General features: G+C 35.6%; 1 protein-coding gene across 1 annotated transcript in view; it reads right to left on the reverse strand.

Moving 5' to 3' along the window:
- NBEAL1 (neurobeachin like 1) overlaps positions 1-18,790 on the reverse strand; it is a 182,178-nt gene that overhangs the window by 16,405 nt on the left and 146,983 nt on the right. Inside the window, exons 43-50 of the mRNA XM_082657971.1 lie at positions 14,953-15,062; positions 11,608-11,725; positions 10,450-10,547; positions 7,697-7,813; positions 5,129-5,218; positions 3,172-3,281; positions 2,559-2,731; positions 1,143-1,237 (exon numbers count right to left, since the gene is read on the reverse strand). Coding sequence (XP_082514097.1) covers positions 1,143-1,237; positions 2,559-2,731; positions 3,172-3,281; positions 5,129-5,218; positions 7,697-7,813; positions 10,450-10,547; positions 11,608-11,725; positions 14,953-15,062 — 911 coding nt within the window. The remainder of the gene's footprint in view (positions 1-1,142; positions 1,238-2,558; positions 2,732-3,171; positions 3,282-5,128; positions 5,219-7,696; positions 7,814-10,449; positions 10,548-11,607; positions 11,726-14,952; positions 15,063-18,790) is intronic.

Raw genomic sequence — 18,790 nt, forward strand, 5'->3', positions numbered from 1 at the left:
TTGAGAGTCCGCCTGCCAATGCAGGGGACACGGGTTCGTGCCCCGGTCCGGGAAGATCCCACATGCCGCAGAGCAGCTGGGCCCGTGAGCCACGGCCGCTGAGCCTGTGCGTCTGGAGCCTGTGCTCCGCAACGGGTAGAGGCCACAATAGTGAGAGGCCCGCATACCGAAAAAAAAAAAAAAAAATCAAAGGACATTGAAAAAAGACCTGAAACAAATATGGAAAGACATTTCCTATTTTTGGATAGGAATAACTATAAACATGTCAATCCATACCAAATAAATATATAAATATGATTTCATTAAGACTAAAATGAAGTTTTCTGAGGAGGATATAGTTAAAGTATTTTTAAAGTTCATACAGAAGAATAAATATTCATATAAGAACAGCTGTGGTTAATAAAGGAAACACAGTGAGAGGGGATTTGCCTTACCAAATACTAAACTACTAAAGTAAAAACATTTTGGTGTTGACACAGAAATAGATAAATGTAAAAGAATGGGGAATACAGAAAAAGATCCAGTTTAGTAGGTAATCGTTTATGCTGGCATAAATGACTTTCTACATAATTATATATCTAATACTAAATATTCTATATTATAAAATATAGAAATGGATTAAAGATTGAAATTTTAAAAAATAAAACAAGAAAAGTGTTACAAGAACTATTTTAGATGATATTTTTATAAACTTGGAGTGAGAAAACGCCTGTTTACTTTTCTAAGCAAGGTAGAAAATCCAGAAGCCATAAAGAAAAAAGACACTTCCTTGCACCAACATTATCATGAGAGTACACAATAAGGTTGATGAAAATTCTAAATCTATAATTTCTAGTAGTTCCACCTGAAAGGAAAATAGGAATATTATCATGTTAACAAAGAAAAGAAAAATAATTGTTTTCCTAGAAGAAGTTAATAAGGAGCTATCTTTGGAAGGTAATATGAGATAAGGTCATGAATCAAATAAACCTAGGGAAAAAAGTGGTGATTAAGACAGAACAGAATGAGGGGTAAAAGGAGGCAAAGGAGCTCAAATAATCATTCAATGTAAGAGAAAAATTCAGTATTCTATTAGAACATCTCAATAGTATTCCCAGGGTGAATCTCTGATCCAAACCAAGAGTATTTAAATGAGTGACTACCTGTTGGGTTATCTGCCATACCATACATGTAGTATCTCTGGAACCAGAAATCAAATGTATTCCACAGTAATCTGTAGCCAAACAAGTCACAATATCTGTAAGAAAAAGGAATGTAAAAAAATGAAATGGCATAGTTTGGCTAGAACAGAATCATAAGGGCAATTTTAGGTCATGTTCAAACTATTACTAAATTAGTTGTTCTAGCAGGGAGAAATGTAGGAATGGCATTGGAAAAGCACTGGGAAAGACTGACATAAAAAAGGAGCAGCACTAAAATCATGTAGGAGAGCTTTCTTTGAGGCCACCCTTCTTTGACGGTGAAGAGTAGACATGAGGCAAGGGAATGCCTGTCAAAAATATTGGCAGGAGATTAGGTAGCTTTTAAATGGATCTCCACTTAATTTTGATATGCTTCTCTGCTCCCTTACTCTCTTATCCCCATTCACCTTCTATTCCCCCTGGAACTGCAATCCTATAGAATATGTGTCCGTAGCCAAAATAGTACATATTACACTGTAAATTCACAATATAAAATACATTTTTCCTAAACTGTAAAAACCTGAGCTAAGTGACACCTTGGGAGTCACTGGCGCAGAATTAGTAACAGACTCCATTCCCCTTCCCTAATGGGTTTATTAGGAAAAAATCTACTCAATGTTTTATTCTTACATTGAAAAGACTGAGACACTAAGAACACCAGGTTAGGGACTTCCCTGGTGGTCCAGTGGTTAAGAATCCGCCTTTCAATGTTGGGGACCTGGGTTCGATCCCTGGTCGGGGAACTAGGATACCACATGCCGCGGGGCAACTAAGCCCATGTGCAGCAACTAGAGAGCCCACAGACTCTGGAGCCCGCGCGCCACAACTACAGAGAAGCCTGCATGCCACAATGAAGAGCCCGCGTGCTGCAACAAAAGATCCCATGTGCTGCAACTAAGACCCAACACAGCCCAAAATAAATAAGTAGATAGATAGATAGATAGATAAAGGTTAAAAAAAAAAGGAAGCATCTGGTTAAACTATATTCAGCAATTTTACCTCTCTCATGCTTTACTACTAAAGAATAGGACAGTTGATTTCTTATTCAACTGTGACAGATTTTTTTTTACCATTTTTTCATAAAATTCTAATTCTAACAACCAATTTTTTCAGACTTAGCCTAGCATCTTTCAGATACTATGAAGCTGTATTTAATTTATATAGTGCTTAGTATAACCAAAATACATTAGACACTCTTAAAGAAAGAATATAATATTCATAACATAACTCTATTAAAAAGTTCACTTAGCTTCAAAGGTAAAATTTATGCTTTTTATAAGGAGTATGTTACTACTTACTCCTACTACTATTATGCTACTATTATGGTTAGGAAAAAAACAAAAAATTTTTTACGGGGAAAAAAAAGTTAATGCTTACCCATATGTCTGATATTGTGTGAAACAATTTTGCCTTTTGTAAGTGACATCACTTGAATGCTATTATCCCAGTGTCCAGCACTAAAAAGCAACTTTGCATCATGTGATACTATAAATAGCTTAGAAGTGATCTCCAGCCCTGGAGCAAAAGGTCCATTCATACTACGCTGAGTTCTGCAAACACAATTAAATATTAGACTCTTCTTTAAAAGATCACTTAGACCGATATGAACTATTTTTTAAATCTCTCCAAAAAGAAATAAAAAATAAGTCTGTTCAACTGTTCATTTTGAAATGTCTATTGATAAGTGATAAATACATTCATAAACTACATTAATCTTATATTATTCATTAAACAAAAATACATGTAACAAAATAGTCTCAAGGGTTAAGTGTAAAGAAGTTGAGATTGGTGAAGGTGTGGAAAAGATTTAAATCTTGACTTTCAAAGCCAATTTAGTAAGACTGTCAATTCTGTAAACAGCCTCAAAGTAGACAAGATAAGGGTATGCCAGGATCAGGAAAGCTGGAAGTTGGAAAGTTTAATCTATTTGCTTTTCCTGGCAATAAGGTACTAGCTGTACCTGTTCTGCTTTAAATGTTCACTTACTTACTTTGGATTTGTCACAGTTTGATCCCTGATGAATGTAAAGTAATTAGAAATGTTTCTGTCATAAGGCAGCCATCCATGGGTTCCAATAACGTAATTCATGCTTACTGTTATCTGGAAAAGAAACACATGAAGACAAACATTAAATGAAAATTAAAGAAAATGACATAGAATAACCAAATGCTCACATGATGTTAGCATTTGTCACTTAGGGAATAGTGTGGGATTGTGTACTTAAAACACGATACTCATTAAGAAAGTCTTAAAATAATTCAAATGGTTAAAAAGCTCATTGTTATCCTACTGCAAGAAAAGCTGTCCCAATGTATCTTTCTTTAGTATAAGATTATTTTCCTCAAAATTTCTCAAAGTTTACTAGTATCTATTAGTTGGCAGTCAGAAGAAATTAAGGATCAAGTCTTACCATAAAAATAAGACACCTATCATTTAGAACATAAATCATAAGTAGATCTTATGAAGAATTATTAAGAAGGTCTCCCTTTATTAGGGACAGTAACAGTGAATATTTGCATTAAAAAATGGAAAGTTTTATCTCCCTTGATAAAAGTAACAGATTACCAAAAAAAAATTCAGATAACTTAAAAATATACAGGTATTAAAACTGAAAAATCACAAGAATTCTGCCACTCAAAAGTACTTACTATTTTTGTATATCCTTCTAGATGTTTTTTCTATGCAAACACACAATATGGATAATTAGAAAAATAGGTTTAACTCTGGAATTTCTACTTTTCACTGTGCTATGCTCAATTTTTATCATTTCTAAGTGACAGAATTAGAATAAGACAGACCTAGGTTTGGTCCATTTGCCAGGGTCCCTTGCTTGCTAGCTCTGTGACTTTGAGCAAGTTACTTCTGAGTTTTAATTCCTCATCTGAGGAAGGGAAATAATAATTGTGCCTATCTCACAGGATTGTTAGGTGGATTAAATGACGAAATTCAAGTACTCACTAATATGTCCTGCATGTGGACGGACCTTTATCAATTCTGTATTATATCTCATTTTCATTATTCTCACTGCTTATGATAAATTTTAACATCTAGTAAGAAGTTACATCACAATTTTCTCGTACAAAAGTTCCTGGTATTTTCACATATTTATTATTCCAAATAAATTTTAGAATTACAGAACTAGGACTTCCCTGGTGGCGCAGTGGTTAAGAATCCGCCTGCCAATGAAGGGGACACGGGTTCGAGCCCTGGTCCAGGAAGATCCCACGTGCCATGGAGCAACTAAGCCCGTGAGCCACAACTACTGAGCCCACGTGCCACAACTACTGAAGCCTGCACACCTAGAGCCCGTGCTCCGCAACAAGAGAAGCCACCGCAGTGAGAAGCCTGCGCACCACAACAAAGAGTAGCCCCCGCTCACTGCAACTAGAGAAAGCCCGCGCACAGCAATGAAGACCCAATGCAGCCATAAATAAATAAATTTATTTTTTTAAAAAAGGATTACAGAACTACTTAAAAGCTCTGTAAATAAGAGATACTTTTTTTTTGGGGGGGGGGTACGTGGGCCTCTCACTGTTGCGGCCTCTCCCGTTGCGGAGCACAGGCTTGGGACATGCAGGCTCAGCAGCCAGGGCCCACGGGTCCAGCCGCTCCGCGGCATGTGGGATCCTCCCGGACCAGGGCCACCAGGGAAGCCCCTAAAAGATACATTTTTATACTTGGTCAAATTAATTCTATTTTAAAATTTTCTCTCTTTTTTTATTTGGCCGTGCTGTGCAGCATGTGGGATCTTCGTTCCCCCACCAGGCTACCAGGGATTGAACTCAGGCCCCCTGCAGTGGAAGTGTGGAGCCCTAACCACTGGACCTCCAGGGAATTCCCTTACCTATGCTTTTAAAAAAGACTTAAAAAATTTTATTTTCTCAATTTTTTTCATAAGTTGTAATGGATGTAGACATGGCAGTGTGAAAAGGTATAAATCAACTTACCAGTAACTCAGGACTGCCTTGTGAAATAAAAGAACGAGACTGATTTTTGGGGACAATGGCCTTTATTAGTGGAATACCATCACTAATTCCCTATAAAACAAAGGACAGAGGTTTAGTGGCTGGTTCTACTATCTTTATTAGGTAAAAATTATTGAAAACTTCTATTTCTTTAAAGATAGACCCTGAGATATAGCCTTGTACTCTATCAAAACATATCATCACTTAATTTTAAATATAGGAAAGGAATTATATACCATGTTTGAATGGCAGACTTGAAAGTTCTGAAACCCATCACCTCTTGTATTCCACTATGCTGCTGTTAAACAAGGATGTAGATTTCAAGGAGTGTCAACCATTTAAAACAGCCAGTGATTTAAAACCTTTCCTTTTCCCATGCCGTACTGACATGAATATAAAGTAGAAAATACAGACCATATAAGAAAACATTTCTTAAATAAGTGAAATGGGAAAACTAGTTATATTTTATGGAATTTTCCTTTTGGGTTTAACTTTCAAAAAATAGATCTATTCCATTACCTGAGGCCCTTCCTGAAAGCTACAACAAAGGACCAGAAAATAAAGACAGTCCTCAGAAAACATCCACCATTATCTTATTACAGTGTGAAAGAGAAAAACGATTTGAAATAAGGTTTTTGATAGTTTATAATTTTGATAGTTTATAAATTACACCTAACATTTATTAGATAAATTATAACCTAACATTAGTGGGTACATACGATGTGCCAGGTGCTTTTCTAAGAGCTTTATATGAACTAAATAATGATGTATAACCACATGAAGTTAATGCATATCTTTTCTCTTCATACTGTGAATTAATCAAGAGAAGACAACTGACATTGAAACAGCATAAATGGAAATGGTATCTGAAGAAATCCATTTAATAAGCCCCTTGCTTTCACTGCTACGTCAATTTTCTTCACCATTTTAATACCTAGGAAGAGAACTAAAAGAGGCCTTCTCTTTTCATATGAATGAGTGGGAAACACCTTCTTGTATGATGATGAAAAGGGATTAACAATTATTGGTACCCAAGGATATCTATTGTGTTCTTAATCCTGCTCCAGACACTGGCCCTGAGGAAAGCTACCCTGTGACTTGGGGTGGGTGCAGAGAGGGGCAAATGCCATTGCATCTGCAGACAGAACTCAGAATGTATTGTACTATAAAAAACAATGCCACAAATGATTAGATATGATGAAAATACTTTTATCAGCATTACATAATATCTTATTACATGTCCATCATTTTAGGGGCCAAATAGGGTTTTGTGGGTTGCCCTACGTGTAGCCAAAAGTTAACATAGCAGGACTGAGACTGCTCACCTTAGAAAGGCTGCTTGCAAGGTTGGCCATTGCCTGGCATCAGGGAACTTGGCAGGCAAAGACATCCTTACACTGATATAAAACTTGTCTTCAATAATACACGTGGCTCACTATGCCTAGACTATTTGTGCAAACAATCGTCTGAATACAGGCTTTTCTTTTGGGAGTCTAGAATTTTGGAATGTGCTAGGCAGAGCTGAGTCTCTAATGAGCTTCCCTGGGAGACAAAATCATGTTGTCACATTTCATTACTGGAAGAATTAAGCACCTTCAAATGATATGTAGGTACAAAGTCCAAAATATTTACGATCTGGCCCTTTAAGAAAACATTTACCACCGTTTGCTGTATGGCATGAGAGTTATTCCTTGTTCTATGCACATCTCCAATCTATTCTTAGTAACTCTTTATCATTTTGTATTCTTCCAAAAGAGTTAATATTATCCGTCCTAACCAAATTTATAGGTATTAATGCATTTCATATTCACATTCTGAACTATTCAAAGAACAGCTGACCCTTGAACAACTCAGGGGTTTGGGACACCAACCCTCCATGCATTATTATATAATTTATATATAAATATAATATCTGTATCTGCGCTTCTTCCTTATCTGCAGTTCTGCACCCACAAATTCAACCAATCCCAGATTATGTAGTACTGTAGTATTTACTATTGAAAAAAAATCCATGTATAAGTGGACCCACACTGTTCAAACCTGTATTGTTCAAGAATCAACTGTAATTCAATATGTATATTTAAACATGTGAATTTGAAGGTACTCTTTCAAGAACAGCATTAACTATCTATCTTGCTCCACTTGACTATTCCTTCTGACATCATCAATTAACAATCTGACTCATGGGCCATATTTTATATGTGAGTAGACACTGTAATTAAAAGTTATTTTAGACTTCCTCTCTCTCTCTATATATATATATATCTCAACTGACACAAAAAGCAATTTAAGTCAAATTATTCTTCCTCTTTATGTTTCCTTCGGGAGAACGTGAAGTTGGAAGAAAGAAAGCCAAAACAAACATTACAGCAGCAAACAAAAGCTTTCAACAAGGTTGTTTTAAAAAATCTAAGAACATATTACTGAAGTATTATTTACTATTTTGGATTAAGTATTAAAATCCACCCTCTCCATTAAAGAACAAAAGGAACAATGAAGTGTACAGAAATCACAGAGAAAATCCTTTGATATTATCAAATTGGATATTACCTCTATAAAAAATGACTTGAGTTCAGGGAGGTATTGAAATAAGTTAAAGGTTGAAGTGTCTGTTTTGGTTTGCTTCTGCACTGCTTCCTCTGCTGATAATCTAGAAGGGTGTGGTTCCTTCAAAAAAAATTAAGAAAAAAATAATTCCATAATTACATTAAAACATCTCTCACTATATTCCTTCATACATACCAGACTCTAGCTATGATGGATTACATACCATGCACTATTGACAACTCCTGGCTTTTGCTCAATTTCCTTGGCAGAGTTCGGGCCCTCTTCATTCCTAGAGAAACCCTACTTCTACTTTAAAGTTTTTCATACTGATCTCTCCCTTGAATCTCTAAGGCAGAATTAACTATTCTATTATTTTTCTCAGCACACTACATTATTTAGTATTTTATTTAGTACTTATTTCTTTCTATGTTGTATTACATATAGTTGGTTATGGTCTTTCCCAACTAGACAATAGGTACCTTAATGTCAGAAAATAAGTCATATTCATTTTTGGATTTTCAACACATAGAAAAGTACCATAAATATGGTACATGCTTATGTATATGTTTGGTAAAATTAAATACATTATTCAAAAGTCAAAATTTATAATACAGGTGAATCTTTAATTCCTGAAATAAGATTTGAATGTCAATATTCTCAGGATCAAATTACAGATATTACTGCATTGCTTTTCAAATAAGTTATTATTATTCCTTACCTTTAATGTCAGAAACAAAAGATATTATCACCTTTTTAAATGAGAAGAAAATTACAAGTCAAATTAATATTCCAATGCCACAGTTAAAATGCAGAATAGAAATCTAGCTAAAGAGGATTCTATCTCCATTGCAAAATATTAGATTATGGGAAACAGATTTAAGAGCTCTAATTCAATATTTATCTCTGAATTATCCATGTATTATTCACTTTATTTGAAATCAAAAGCTGATTTTTATGTCATTTTTTTATCTTAAAAACTAATTAGCACTGCCCTTGTAAAAAAAAAAATAAAGCTGCTGCAAAAATATTATAGAATCTATTTCAAAGTCCAATGAAGTGTTGTGTTTTATTCTGTTACTTTTGCCTTCTGACTATCAGCAGGTAAGGAATAAAGACTGATTTCAAATATGAGTATTCTGCAAAAATCAATGTTGGAGGATTCAAACTGTTGCTAAGGAATAGTAACAATTATAAATCTTGGTCTGATAACTGAATTAACAGAAGTTCATCTATAAGCCAGAGTTTAGATATACTGTTGCTGTTATAGCTGTGGAGATTTCAGTTCAACAAATACTTACTGCCCACAAACTATATGCAAGAAAGATACAAAAATGATTTTTAAAAAGTTGCTGCCTTTAACATATTATAATATAGTGAGGCAAATGAATAAATGTACAACTAACTAAGGTGGAAGTGTCATAATTAGGATATAAATAACAGCCCATAAGAATGGAAAAATGATCTACAAGTTCAACAACGGGCTTACAGCTATTAATTCAGAGGAAACATGGCATGGAAGAAAGGATTTGGAGTTAGATGATCATGCATCCAAATTCTGTCCCAGTCACATCCTAGTTGTATAAAGTTGGAAAAAAGTATTTGATTTTTCTAAGGTGTTGTAGGCTAGGTATTAATTTCTATGAAATACGGCTTCAACATGTAAAAAGTAAGGATAATTGAATATTTACTGTGAAGTTAGGTAAATCACTTAGCACAGTGCTTGCATAGGAAAGTATCAACTTAATAAATGGTATATTATTATGTATTCCTCATTTCCAAATTCATATACTAACAAAGATCAAGATGTCTTTGCAAGCTAATACTGGATTAACTTCTATGAATCCAAAGCTGTATGCAATCAGGAAGACAATAATTTAACTTCAGATACTAGGATGGGAAAAGAAATACAGTAATATCTATACTTTGATTTTACATATTCTGCAATTTGATTTTTAGGACTGGGTTTGGGCTCTGGATGATAAGAACCCTTTGGGGGCAGATGTCAGCTACTAAAAGTCTTATACATGCAATGAGTCCCAGTATTAGAACAGCTTTAATGGTATAACCTAACTGGTACTCAGTTAGAGCTACTTCTCCATTTAATAAAGGAGGGAGGAAGGCTCACCTGACAGGGGCCTTCAACCTCACCTTTTCCTTTCCCAGAAACAACAAAATAAATGTGATTGGCTTTCTGAGTAAATATAAATCCTTTGTAACTTAAGACGAATTGATTGAATATGTGGATTTTGACTGCAATATTTTGACATTCAAAATAGGAACAATCATGGGCTTCCCTGGTGGCGCAGTGGTTGAGAATCTGTCTGTCAATGCAGGGGACACGGGTTCAAGCCCTGGTCTGGGAAGATCCCACATGCCGCGGAGCAACTAGGCCCGTGAGCAACAACTACTGAGCCTGCATGTCTGGAGCCTGTACCCCGCAACAAGAGGCCACGACAGTGAAAGGCCCGTGTACCGCGATGAAGAGTGGCCCCCGCTTGCCGCAACTAGAGAAAGCCCTCGCACAGAAATGGAAGACCCAACACAGCCAAAAATAAATAAATTAATAAATTAATTTTAAAAAATAGGAACAATCATTTAAATCTATTTATTTTTAAAGTGACAGTATAATTTTTTCCAAATTCTAGATAATTCTGAAATTAGGTTTTAAATCATTAAAAACCTTGAAAATTACTGGTAGTACTATTCCTTAGAAATTAAATTCTGGACTTCGGTAATCAATAACTTTTATGCTTTACCTTTAATAGTTGACAAGGTGTTTGCCCAAAATTGTTAATCATCCCTTCTAAGGCTTTTCTTTCCTTCTCATCTGTTAAGGCATCCAGATCCACAGCTCCTAAAACCAAGAGAAGTAGTCAATTCACTATAGAGCGAAAACAAATCAGCAAGCCACACAACTGTTTAACGTATCAGAGGCTGATTAGTATATTTTCAACAAAATATTATTCCATTCATCAATTTATAAAACTACTGTAAAGAGATAACTTTTAAAAAATCAGTAAAGCTTCAGATATTAAATATGTACAAAAATAAATTCCACCCACTGTTTAGAACTAAAATATTTTAAACAAAAGTTAACTGGTAGTCTATAAAAGTTTCTCTTATAAAAATGCACACTATACTCATAGTACACCTGATTGCTTTCTTCACGATAGTTAAGCTGAAAAAAGTGTAATAACCACACAAAATTACTGCTATAAATTAGTTTATGTAACAAAAGTTGGGCAAGGTGATATTCTGGCTAACTGATTATACCAGCCATACTTAATCCCTATTGTTACATAGCTAGTAATTGACCAAACTAGGTAAAGTCTGATTTCAAAGACTATGCTCCTAACCACCATGCTATACTACCTTCCTACAAAACTGTTATCAAATGAATACAGCAAGGTAAAAACATGCTTGTCTATTTACCAAAAGTCATGTGGGTTCTGCTCAAATTCATAAAACTTCACACTATTTATAATCTTTAGAACTATTAGCTCTATGGAAGGATTAGGAAAGAACTCCTTCTTAAGCCTTTCAAAGCCTTCAGAAAATGTTCTTGATCCAGAGCTAAACATTAGAATACTGTCATCTTATTATCATTGGAAGAATTTGTTATTTTAATTTTAAAAACTCTTATTTAATGTCTGCTAACTATTTAATACAGAATACTCAGACCCAACTGAATAGGATACATATGGCCAGAGATCGAAATCTTTTATGCCACCAATAATTGACATTTTAACTACTATTTTTTTAAAAAGCAGCAGCCTTTCAAATAGAAAAGATAACTAAAATTATTTTTTAAATGTAGTCTTTCTTGTGTTAAATAGTTATGCCAAAAATACCATGTATAAACACATATTAAATAATATTTTTATTAACATAAGAGAAAAAGTATAGGCTTATACCTTCATAACTACAGTAATAGAAAACATTGAGTGCCTCCACTGCAGCTGGCCCCCTCTGTTTATAGCCAAAAATCAGATCTATCCATTCATGAAGATGAGCAGAAACATATTCAGACTCCTAGAAAAAAAAACAAATTTAGCAATTAATATAGAGATACCTTCCAACTACAACGTAATGATAGGTCCTTTAAAAAAATAAGAGCATTGTAAGCATTTCCACACACAAATCTTATCACTGTAAATAAAATTATCTCAAAATCATGTTAAACATTGATCCAATTTGACTATATTCTATCTAGTAAAATGTAGACATATTTATTAATATTTACTACATATACATCTCCTAACTAATGGGTGAAGAAAATAACAAATATTCTTATAGTCCAAATAAGAACAACAAAAAAATTAATGATAGCTGTGGAATACATCTTTGTTGTGAAAATTCCACTGAAATAGTCCAGAAATTCAATTCAAGGAAACAAGGAAACTGCACTGGGGTGGACTGAAGATAGCTGAAAAATCACTCCCTCCACACACCCCCACACGGCCAACTAAGAGGTGAACTTGGTGGCAGGCAGAAGCTTAAAGAACCCGGAGCCTGTTAGTGAGGAGTTGAAAGACCGTAAGAAAATTGTTATTGGAGACAGGAGAAAAGGGAACTCATGTTTTCGTTACATGAAAGATAGAAAGGGTACCTAATGAACTCTTGGATCTGGGGACAGAGATTTCCAGGCAGAATGTTTTTAAATGCTAATTGGCTTCTTTTAGCTGCCTGTGATTATGTGTGGGAGGAGCAAGGGTGAGTTTTAAAAATGAACTGTTTGGGTTTTAAGCATAATTTTAAAAGTATATAGAGGAGCTGGGTCTTGCTGGGCACGAAAATTATTTCTCATTTCCAGGATCACTAGAAAGCAAAGACTCTCAAAGTGAGAAATGGTCTAAGTTAATGCTTAAATCAGAATGTTTCCAGTAAAATATGGCCTTGGGCAAAAGTTTAGATCAGGAGTGTGGCTAAAAAACAATCTGCTGAGATCTCAAAGATTTTAGGTTGTGTCTCACAGACCCACCTAACTAGACAATAGAGCATCTTAACCTTAAGAACATTTTCCCATTGTAGCCTCCCACTCAGCCCAAAGGAGATAATGAACTATCTCGTAAAGTCATGTGGAATGGTTTTTGCCCAACAGAGTTGATGCATAAGAAACCCATAACATTTTAAAAGAAACTGCATTAATTCAAGCTGAAAAAGTTAAAAACTGTTCAAAAAATAAAAGACTTTGGCTTCCAGCTTATCATGGTGAGGAAAGAGGCTTGCAAAGATACTCTTGTAAACAAAGTTTTTTTGTTTCAGTTTTTATGGAAAAGAATGACTCAGAGTGAAAAGCCAAGAGCCTAAGGGTAGAACAAAAAGATGCATGGAGAACCAATATCAGGGAATAGCACTGGGCCCTAGTAAAGTAACTGAGAGCATGTCCCTGCTGGAATTCTGAATTGTTATAAACAAGAGGCTAGGTGCCTCTGTTTTCTCGCTTCCTTTTGAATGTTAGTGTCTATTATAGTTTTCCTGTCCTTGTTACACCACTGTTACGTGGGGGGCAGATAACTTGTCTCCTTACTTCAGTCTTCAGATACAAGAGGAGACACTGGAGTAGTTTCATCCACACATGGATTTGATTTAGATGACTAGTAAGATTCTGGACTTCAGGCCTCATGCCTTTATGCAAGGATCAGCAAACTACTGTTTGTGGGCCAAACCTTACTAGCAGCCAGATTTGTAGATTAGCAGAACACAGCCATACCCCCATTTTCTTTTGCACTACAATGGCAGAATTTCAACACAGACTAAGTTTACAGCCAATGAAAATATTTACTAGCTGGTCTTTACGGAAAAAGTCTGTAGAACCCTGCCTTAAGGAGCTGAGACTTTGGGAAGGTCTTGAGAGGAAGTATGTACATTTTGCATGTAGAAGGAATGTAAATACTTTGTGGCCAGAGGGCAGCCTGTGAATGGTGGATTAAAGATAGCTGCAAATTCTTTCTCACTCCAACCATTAAGAGATGGAGTTTACTTTCTTTCCTCTGGAATCTGCACTCATCCTGTTACTATTTAACCATGACAAGAAGGCAGAAGTGATACTGTGACAGTTCACAGCCTTAGGTCTCAAGAAAGTCTAGAAGCTTCCACTTTTGCATTCTTGGGGGGCCTTGAGCTGCCAGGTAAGAAGTCTGGCTAATCAGTTAGAGAGACCACATGAAGAGGAGATATCCTGAGACTACAGGGAGAGGGAGAAAAGTCAGCATCCCAGTGTCTCAAGGCAGCCTCCAGATGACTCCAACCTTAGCTGCCATATGACTGCAAGGGGATGAGAACCTTAAGCAAGACCAGAAGAACTGCCCAGTTGAGGCAAGTCAACTCACATAAGCGTGAGAAATAATAAAATGGCTATAGTTTTAAGCCACTAAATTTTGGGATAGTTTGTTACACGGCAATACATAACTGAAACACAAACTTCTAACCTCTTATTAATGAGGAGTATGTCTTCCTAAAATTCTGGACCCCTACTTACTGTCATAGATAACACAGAAGGAAGCATCTGAGAAGTTCCTGCCTAGTTAAAAAGTAACAGATTATTTTTCAGAGTTGTTTTATTTTTTCCCAATTCCTTACTCATGCATGGGGTTATTGCTTACAAATGTTAAAATGTAATCCTGAATTTTGTAAACTTGACTAACTATGTACTAATGACAAGGAATGTTTCCAAGTACTGGCCTATTTAGTTTCAGAATCTGTAACATTTCAGTTTAGATAGAAAGCTAAGTGGGCTCTTGTGGGGGAAAAAAGCATTATCTGCAAGATAATAACACAATAGCAACATTAAACTAACTCTCACTAGTCCTTCAATTCCAAAATGGAAATTTAGCTAAAAAACTAGTAAAATTTTTAAGTGGCATTTAGGATTTATTTAGCTGTCTTATTAAAAACTTACTGGAATCCTTCAGAGGAAAAAAAAATGTACTTATTCTTGTTAGATTTGAAACAAATGTGGGAACTGTGAAAATCAAACTATGACCAAAATAGGTTCACATACAATAGGTAGATATCTCATAGAAGTGAAAAAAAAATTTTTTGCATACATCCATAGGACTGTACTACTATAGTCTCACTATATCAGAAGATCCATAACCTCAAAATAAATTACTATATTATACTTTCTAAAACAGCACATATAATAGATTACAAATTAATCCAGGAAAATAATAGATATACTTTATTCCATCATCCTCTGGAAAACACATAGATCTTTATCTTATTGATTGTCTAATAACTAAACACAAAAATCTTACCAGAGCTTTCCTATGTTTATAGATGAAATCTTCAGCTGACTTAGCCCATTTGGGGAGAATGACATCATTTACTAGTTCTCTGGAAACTTGTAGACGACCCAAGTTAAATTCTAAGACATGTAAAAGATAAACGTATCAAATCATTTTAGATTTAAATAAATCAAGTAAAACAAATAAAAGGGTACATTACTTAGCAAAACTGAATGCTTTTCTTCTTTTATTAAGAGTAAAAGGTGAGAATCAAGTTCCTTTCTCTTTTTTTTAAATTTTTATTTTATATTGGAATATAGTTGATCAACAATGCCCTGTTAGCTTCACATGCACAGCAAAGCAACTCAGCCATACTATTCTTTTTCAAATTCTTTTCCCATTAAGGTTATTAGAGTATTGAGCAGAGTTCCCTGTGCTATACAGCAGGTCCTTGTTGGCTATGTATTTTAAATATAGCCCTGTGTACATGTCAAATCCAAACTCCCAATCTATCCCTCCCCCCCATCAAGTTCCCTTCTTGATATAAATTTATTGAACAGGTAAAAATAATTCTTATTTATTGGAATGCATTTTATCAGTTGATTAAAAAGGTAAATGAAAATAAGATAGTTTAAAATTAGTTATTAGAAGATAAATCAGATAATAGTTTATTTTTTGCTGAAAAAAGTGGAGGAAATTATAGTTATGACCAAAACCCTTAACCTGAACAAAAATGCAACAGTAAGCATTCTTCTTACATTAAAAATAATTAACATAGTCCTTCTAATGGTTAATTTACAAAATAGAGCTCCTTAGAGCTTTTTGGTATAACTTAAAACTTAAAATGACTTGTTTGTGTTATGGAAAAACAATATATTTATATACCACTATTTTAAGTAGATACTGACATAATAAAGATTTGCTCATTCTAGTTAGAACACAGTACTTTTGACAAAACTGTCCCAAAGATGAGATTTTCTTATTCATACAGTGTGGAAAGGGAAAAGTGTTAACACAAAAGACCTTCATTAAAGATGCTGCCTAAAAATATCAGTGTGTCCTTAAAGCTGAAGACAGGTTCAAGTGTCACAGAACACTAGGATGCACAGGGTGTGTGGCCTTAACCCAACTATTGTACAGCAGATATTGTTGGGCACCTAATAGCCATTCCTCCTTATCTGGTAGAAGAACCTTGCTTTAATTCAAGTGTCCATCCTGTCTTATATTTCATGCTTGTTGTAGGTGACTGGCATAGGGTTTGGTATATGACCCAGCTCTGGACAGTGAAGGGAGATTATGAGAAAGGGTTTCTCAAATTTAAGAAAGGACAGGGCTTCCCTGGTGGCACAGTGGTTGAGAGTCCGCCTGCTGATGCAGGAGACACGGGTTCGTGTCCAGGTCGGGGTGATCCCACATGCTGCACAGCCGCTGGGCTCGTGAGTCAAGGCTGCTGAGCCTGCGCGTCCGGAGCCTGCGCTCCGCAACGGCAGAGGCCACAACAGTGAGAGGCCCGTGTACCGCAAAGAAAAAAAAAAAAAAGAAAGGACACATATCTTGGGTCACAAATATAGCCTTGGTAAGTTTAAGAAAACTGAAATCGTATCAAGTATCTTGTCTCACCACAACGCTATGAGACTAGATATCAATTACAGGAAAAGATCTGTAAAATATACAAACACATGGAGGCTAAATAAAACACTACTTAATAACGAAATGATCACTGAAGAAATCAAAGAGGAAATCAAAACCTACCTAGAAACAAAAGACAACAGAGACACGACGACCCAAAACCTATGGGATGCAGCAAAGCAGTTCTAAGAGGGAAGTTTATAGCTATACAAGCCTACCTTAAGAAACAGGAAACATCTCAAATAAACAACCTAACCTTGCACCTAAAGCAATTAGAGAAAGAAGAACAAAAAAACCCCAAAGTCAGCAGAAGGAAACAAATCATAAAGATCAGATCAGAAATAAATGAAAAAGAAATGAAGGAAACGATAGCAAAGATCAATAAAACTAAAAGCTGGTTCTTTGAGAAGATAAACAAAATTGATAAACCATTAGACAGACTCATCAAGAAAAAAAAAAGGGAGAAGACTCAAATCAATAGAATTACAAATGAAAAAAGAGAAGTAACAACTGACACTGCAGAAATACAAAGGATCATGAGATATTACTACAAGCAACTCTATGCCAATAAAATGGACAACCTGGAATAAATGGACAAAATCTTAGAAATGCACAACCTGCCGACACAGAACCAGGAAGAAACAGAACATATGAACAGACCAATCACAAGCACTGAAATTGAAACTGTGATTAAAAATCTTCCAACAGGGGCTTCCCTGCTGGTGCAGTGGCTGAGAGTCCGCCTGCTGATGCAGGGGACAGGGGTTCATGCCCCGGTCTGCGAAGATCCCACATGCCATGGAGCGGCTAGGCCCATGAGCCATGGCCGCTGAGCCTGCGCATCCGGAGCCTGTGCTCCACAACGGGAGAGACCACAACAGTGAGAGGCCTGCGTACCGCAAAAAAAAAAAAAAAAATCTTCCAACAAAAAAAAGCCCAGGACCAGATGGCTTCACAGGTGAATTCTATCAAACATTTACAGAAGAGCTAACACCTATCCTTCTCAAACTCTTCCAAAATATAGCAGAGGGAGGAACACTCCCAAACTCATTCTACGAGGCCACCATCACCCTGATACCAAAACCAAAGATGTTACAAAGAAAGAAAACTACAGGCGAATATCACTGATGAACATAGATGCAAAAATCCTCAACAAAATACTAGCAAATAGAATCCAACAGCACATTAAAAGGATCATACACCATGATCAAGTGGGGTTTATTCCAGGAATGCAAGGATTCTTCAATATACGCAAATCAATCAACGTGACGTACCATATTAACAAACTGAAGGAGAAAAATCATATGATCATCTCAATAGATGCAGAGAAAGCTTTTGACAAAATTCAACACCCATTTATGATAAAAACCCTCCAGAAAGTAGGCATAGAGGGAACTTTCCTCAACATAATAAAGGCAATATATGACAAACCCACAGCCAACATCATTCTCAATGGTGAAAAACTGAAACCATTCCCACTAAGATCAGGCACAAGACAAGGTTGCCCACTCTCACCACTCTTATTCAACATAGTTTTGGAAGTTTTAGGCACAGCAATCAGAGAAGAAAAGGAAATAAAAGGAATCCAAATCGGAAAAGAAGAAGTAAAGCTGTCACTGCTTGCAGATGACATGATACTATACATAGAGAATCCTAAAGATGCTACCAGAAAACTACTAGAGCTAATCAATAAATTTGGTAAAGCAGCAGGATGCAAAATTAATGCACAGCAATCTCTGGCATTCTTACACACTAGTGATGAAAAATCTGAAAGCGAAATTAAGAAAACACTCCCATTTACCATTGCAACAAAAAGAGTAAAATATCTAGGAATACACCTACCTAAGGAGACAAAAGACCTATATGTAAAAAATTATAAGACACTGATGAAAGAAATTAAAGATGATACAAATAGATGGAGATATATGTTCTTGGATTGGAAGCATCAACATTGTGAAAATGACTCTACTACCCAAAGCAATCTACAGATTCAATGCAATCCCTATCAAACTACCACTGGCATTTTTCACAGAACTAGAACAAAAAATTTCACAACTTGTATGGAAACACAAAAGACCCCGAATAGCCAAAGCAATCTTGAGAACGAAAAATGGAGCTGCAGGATTCAGGGTCCCTGACTTCAGACTATACTACAAAGCTACAGTAATCAATACAGGATGGTACTGGCACAAAAACAGAAATACAGATCAATGGAACAGGATAGAGAGCCCAGAGATAA

This window comes from Grampus griseus (genome assembly GCF_964374135.1).
Source record: "Grampus griseus genome assembly, chromosome: 7".
NCBI lineage: Eukaryota > Metazoa > Chordata > Mammalia > Artiodactyla > Delphinidae > Grampus > Grampus griseus.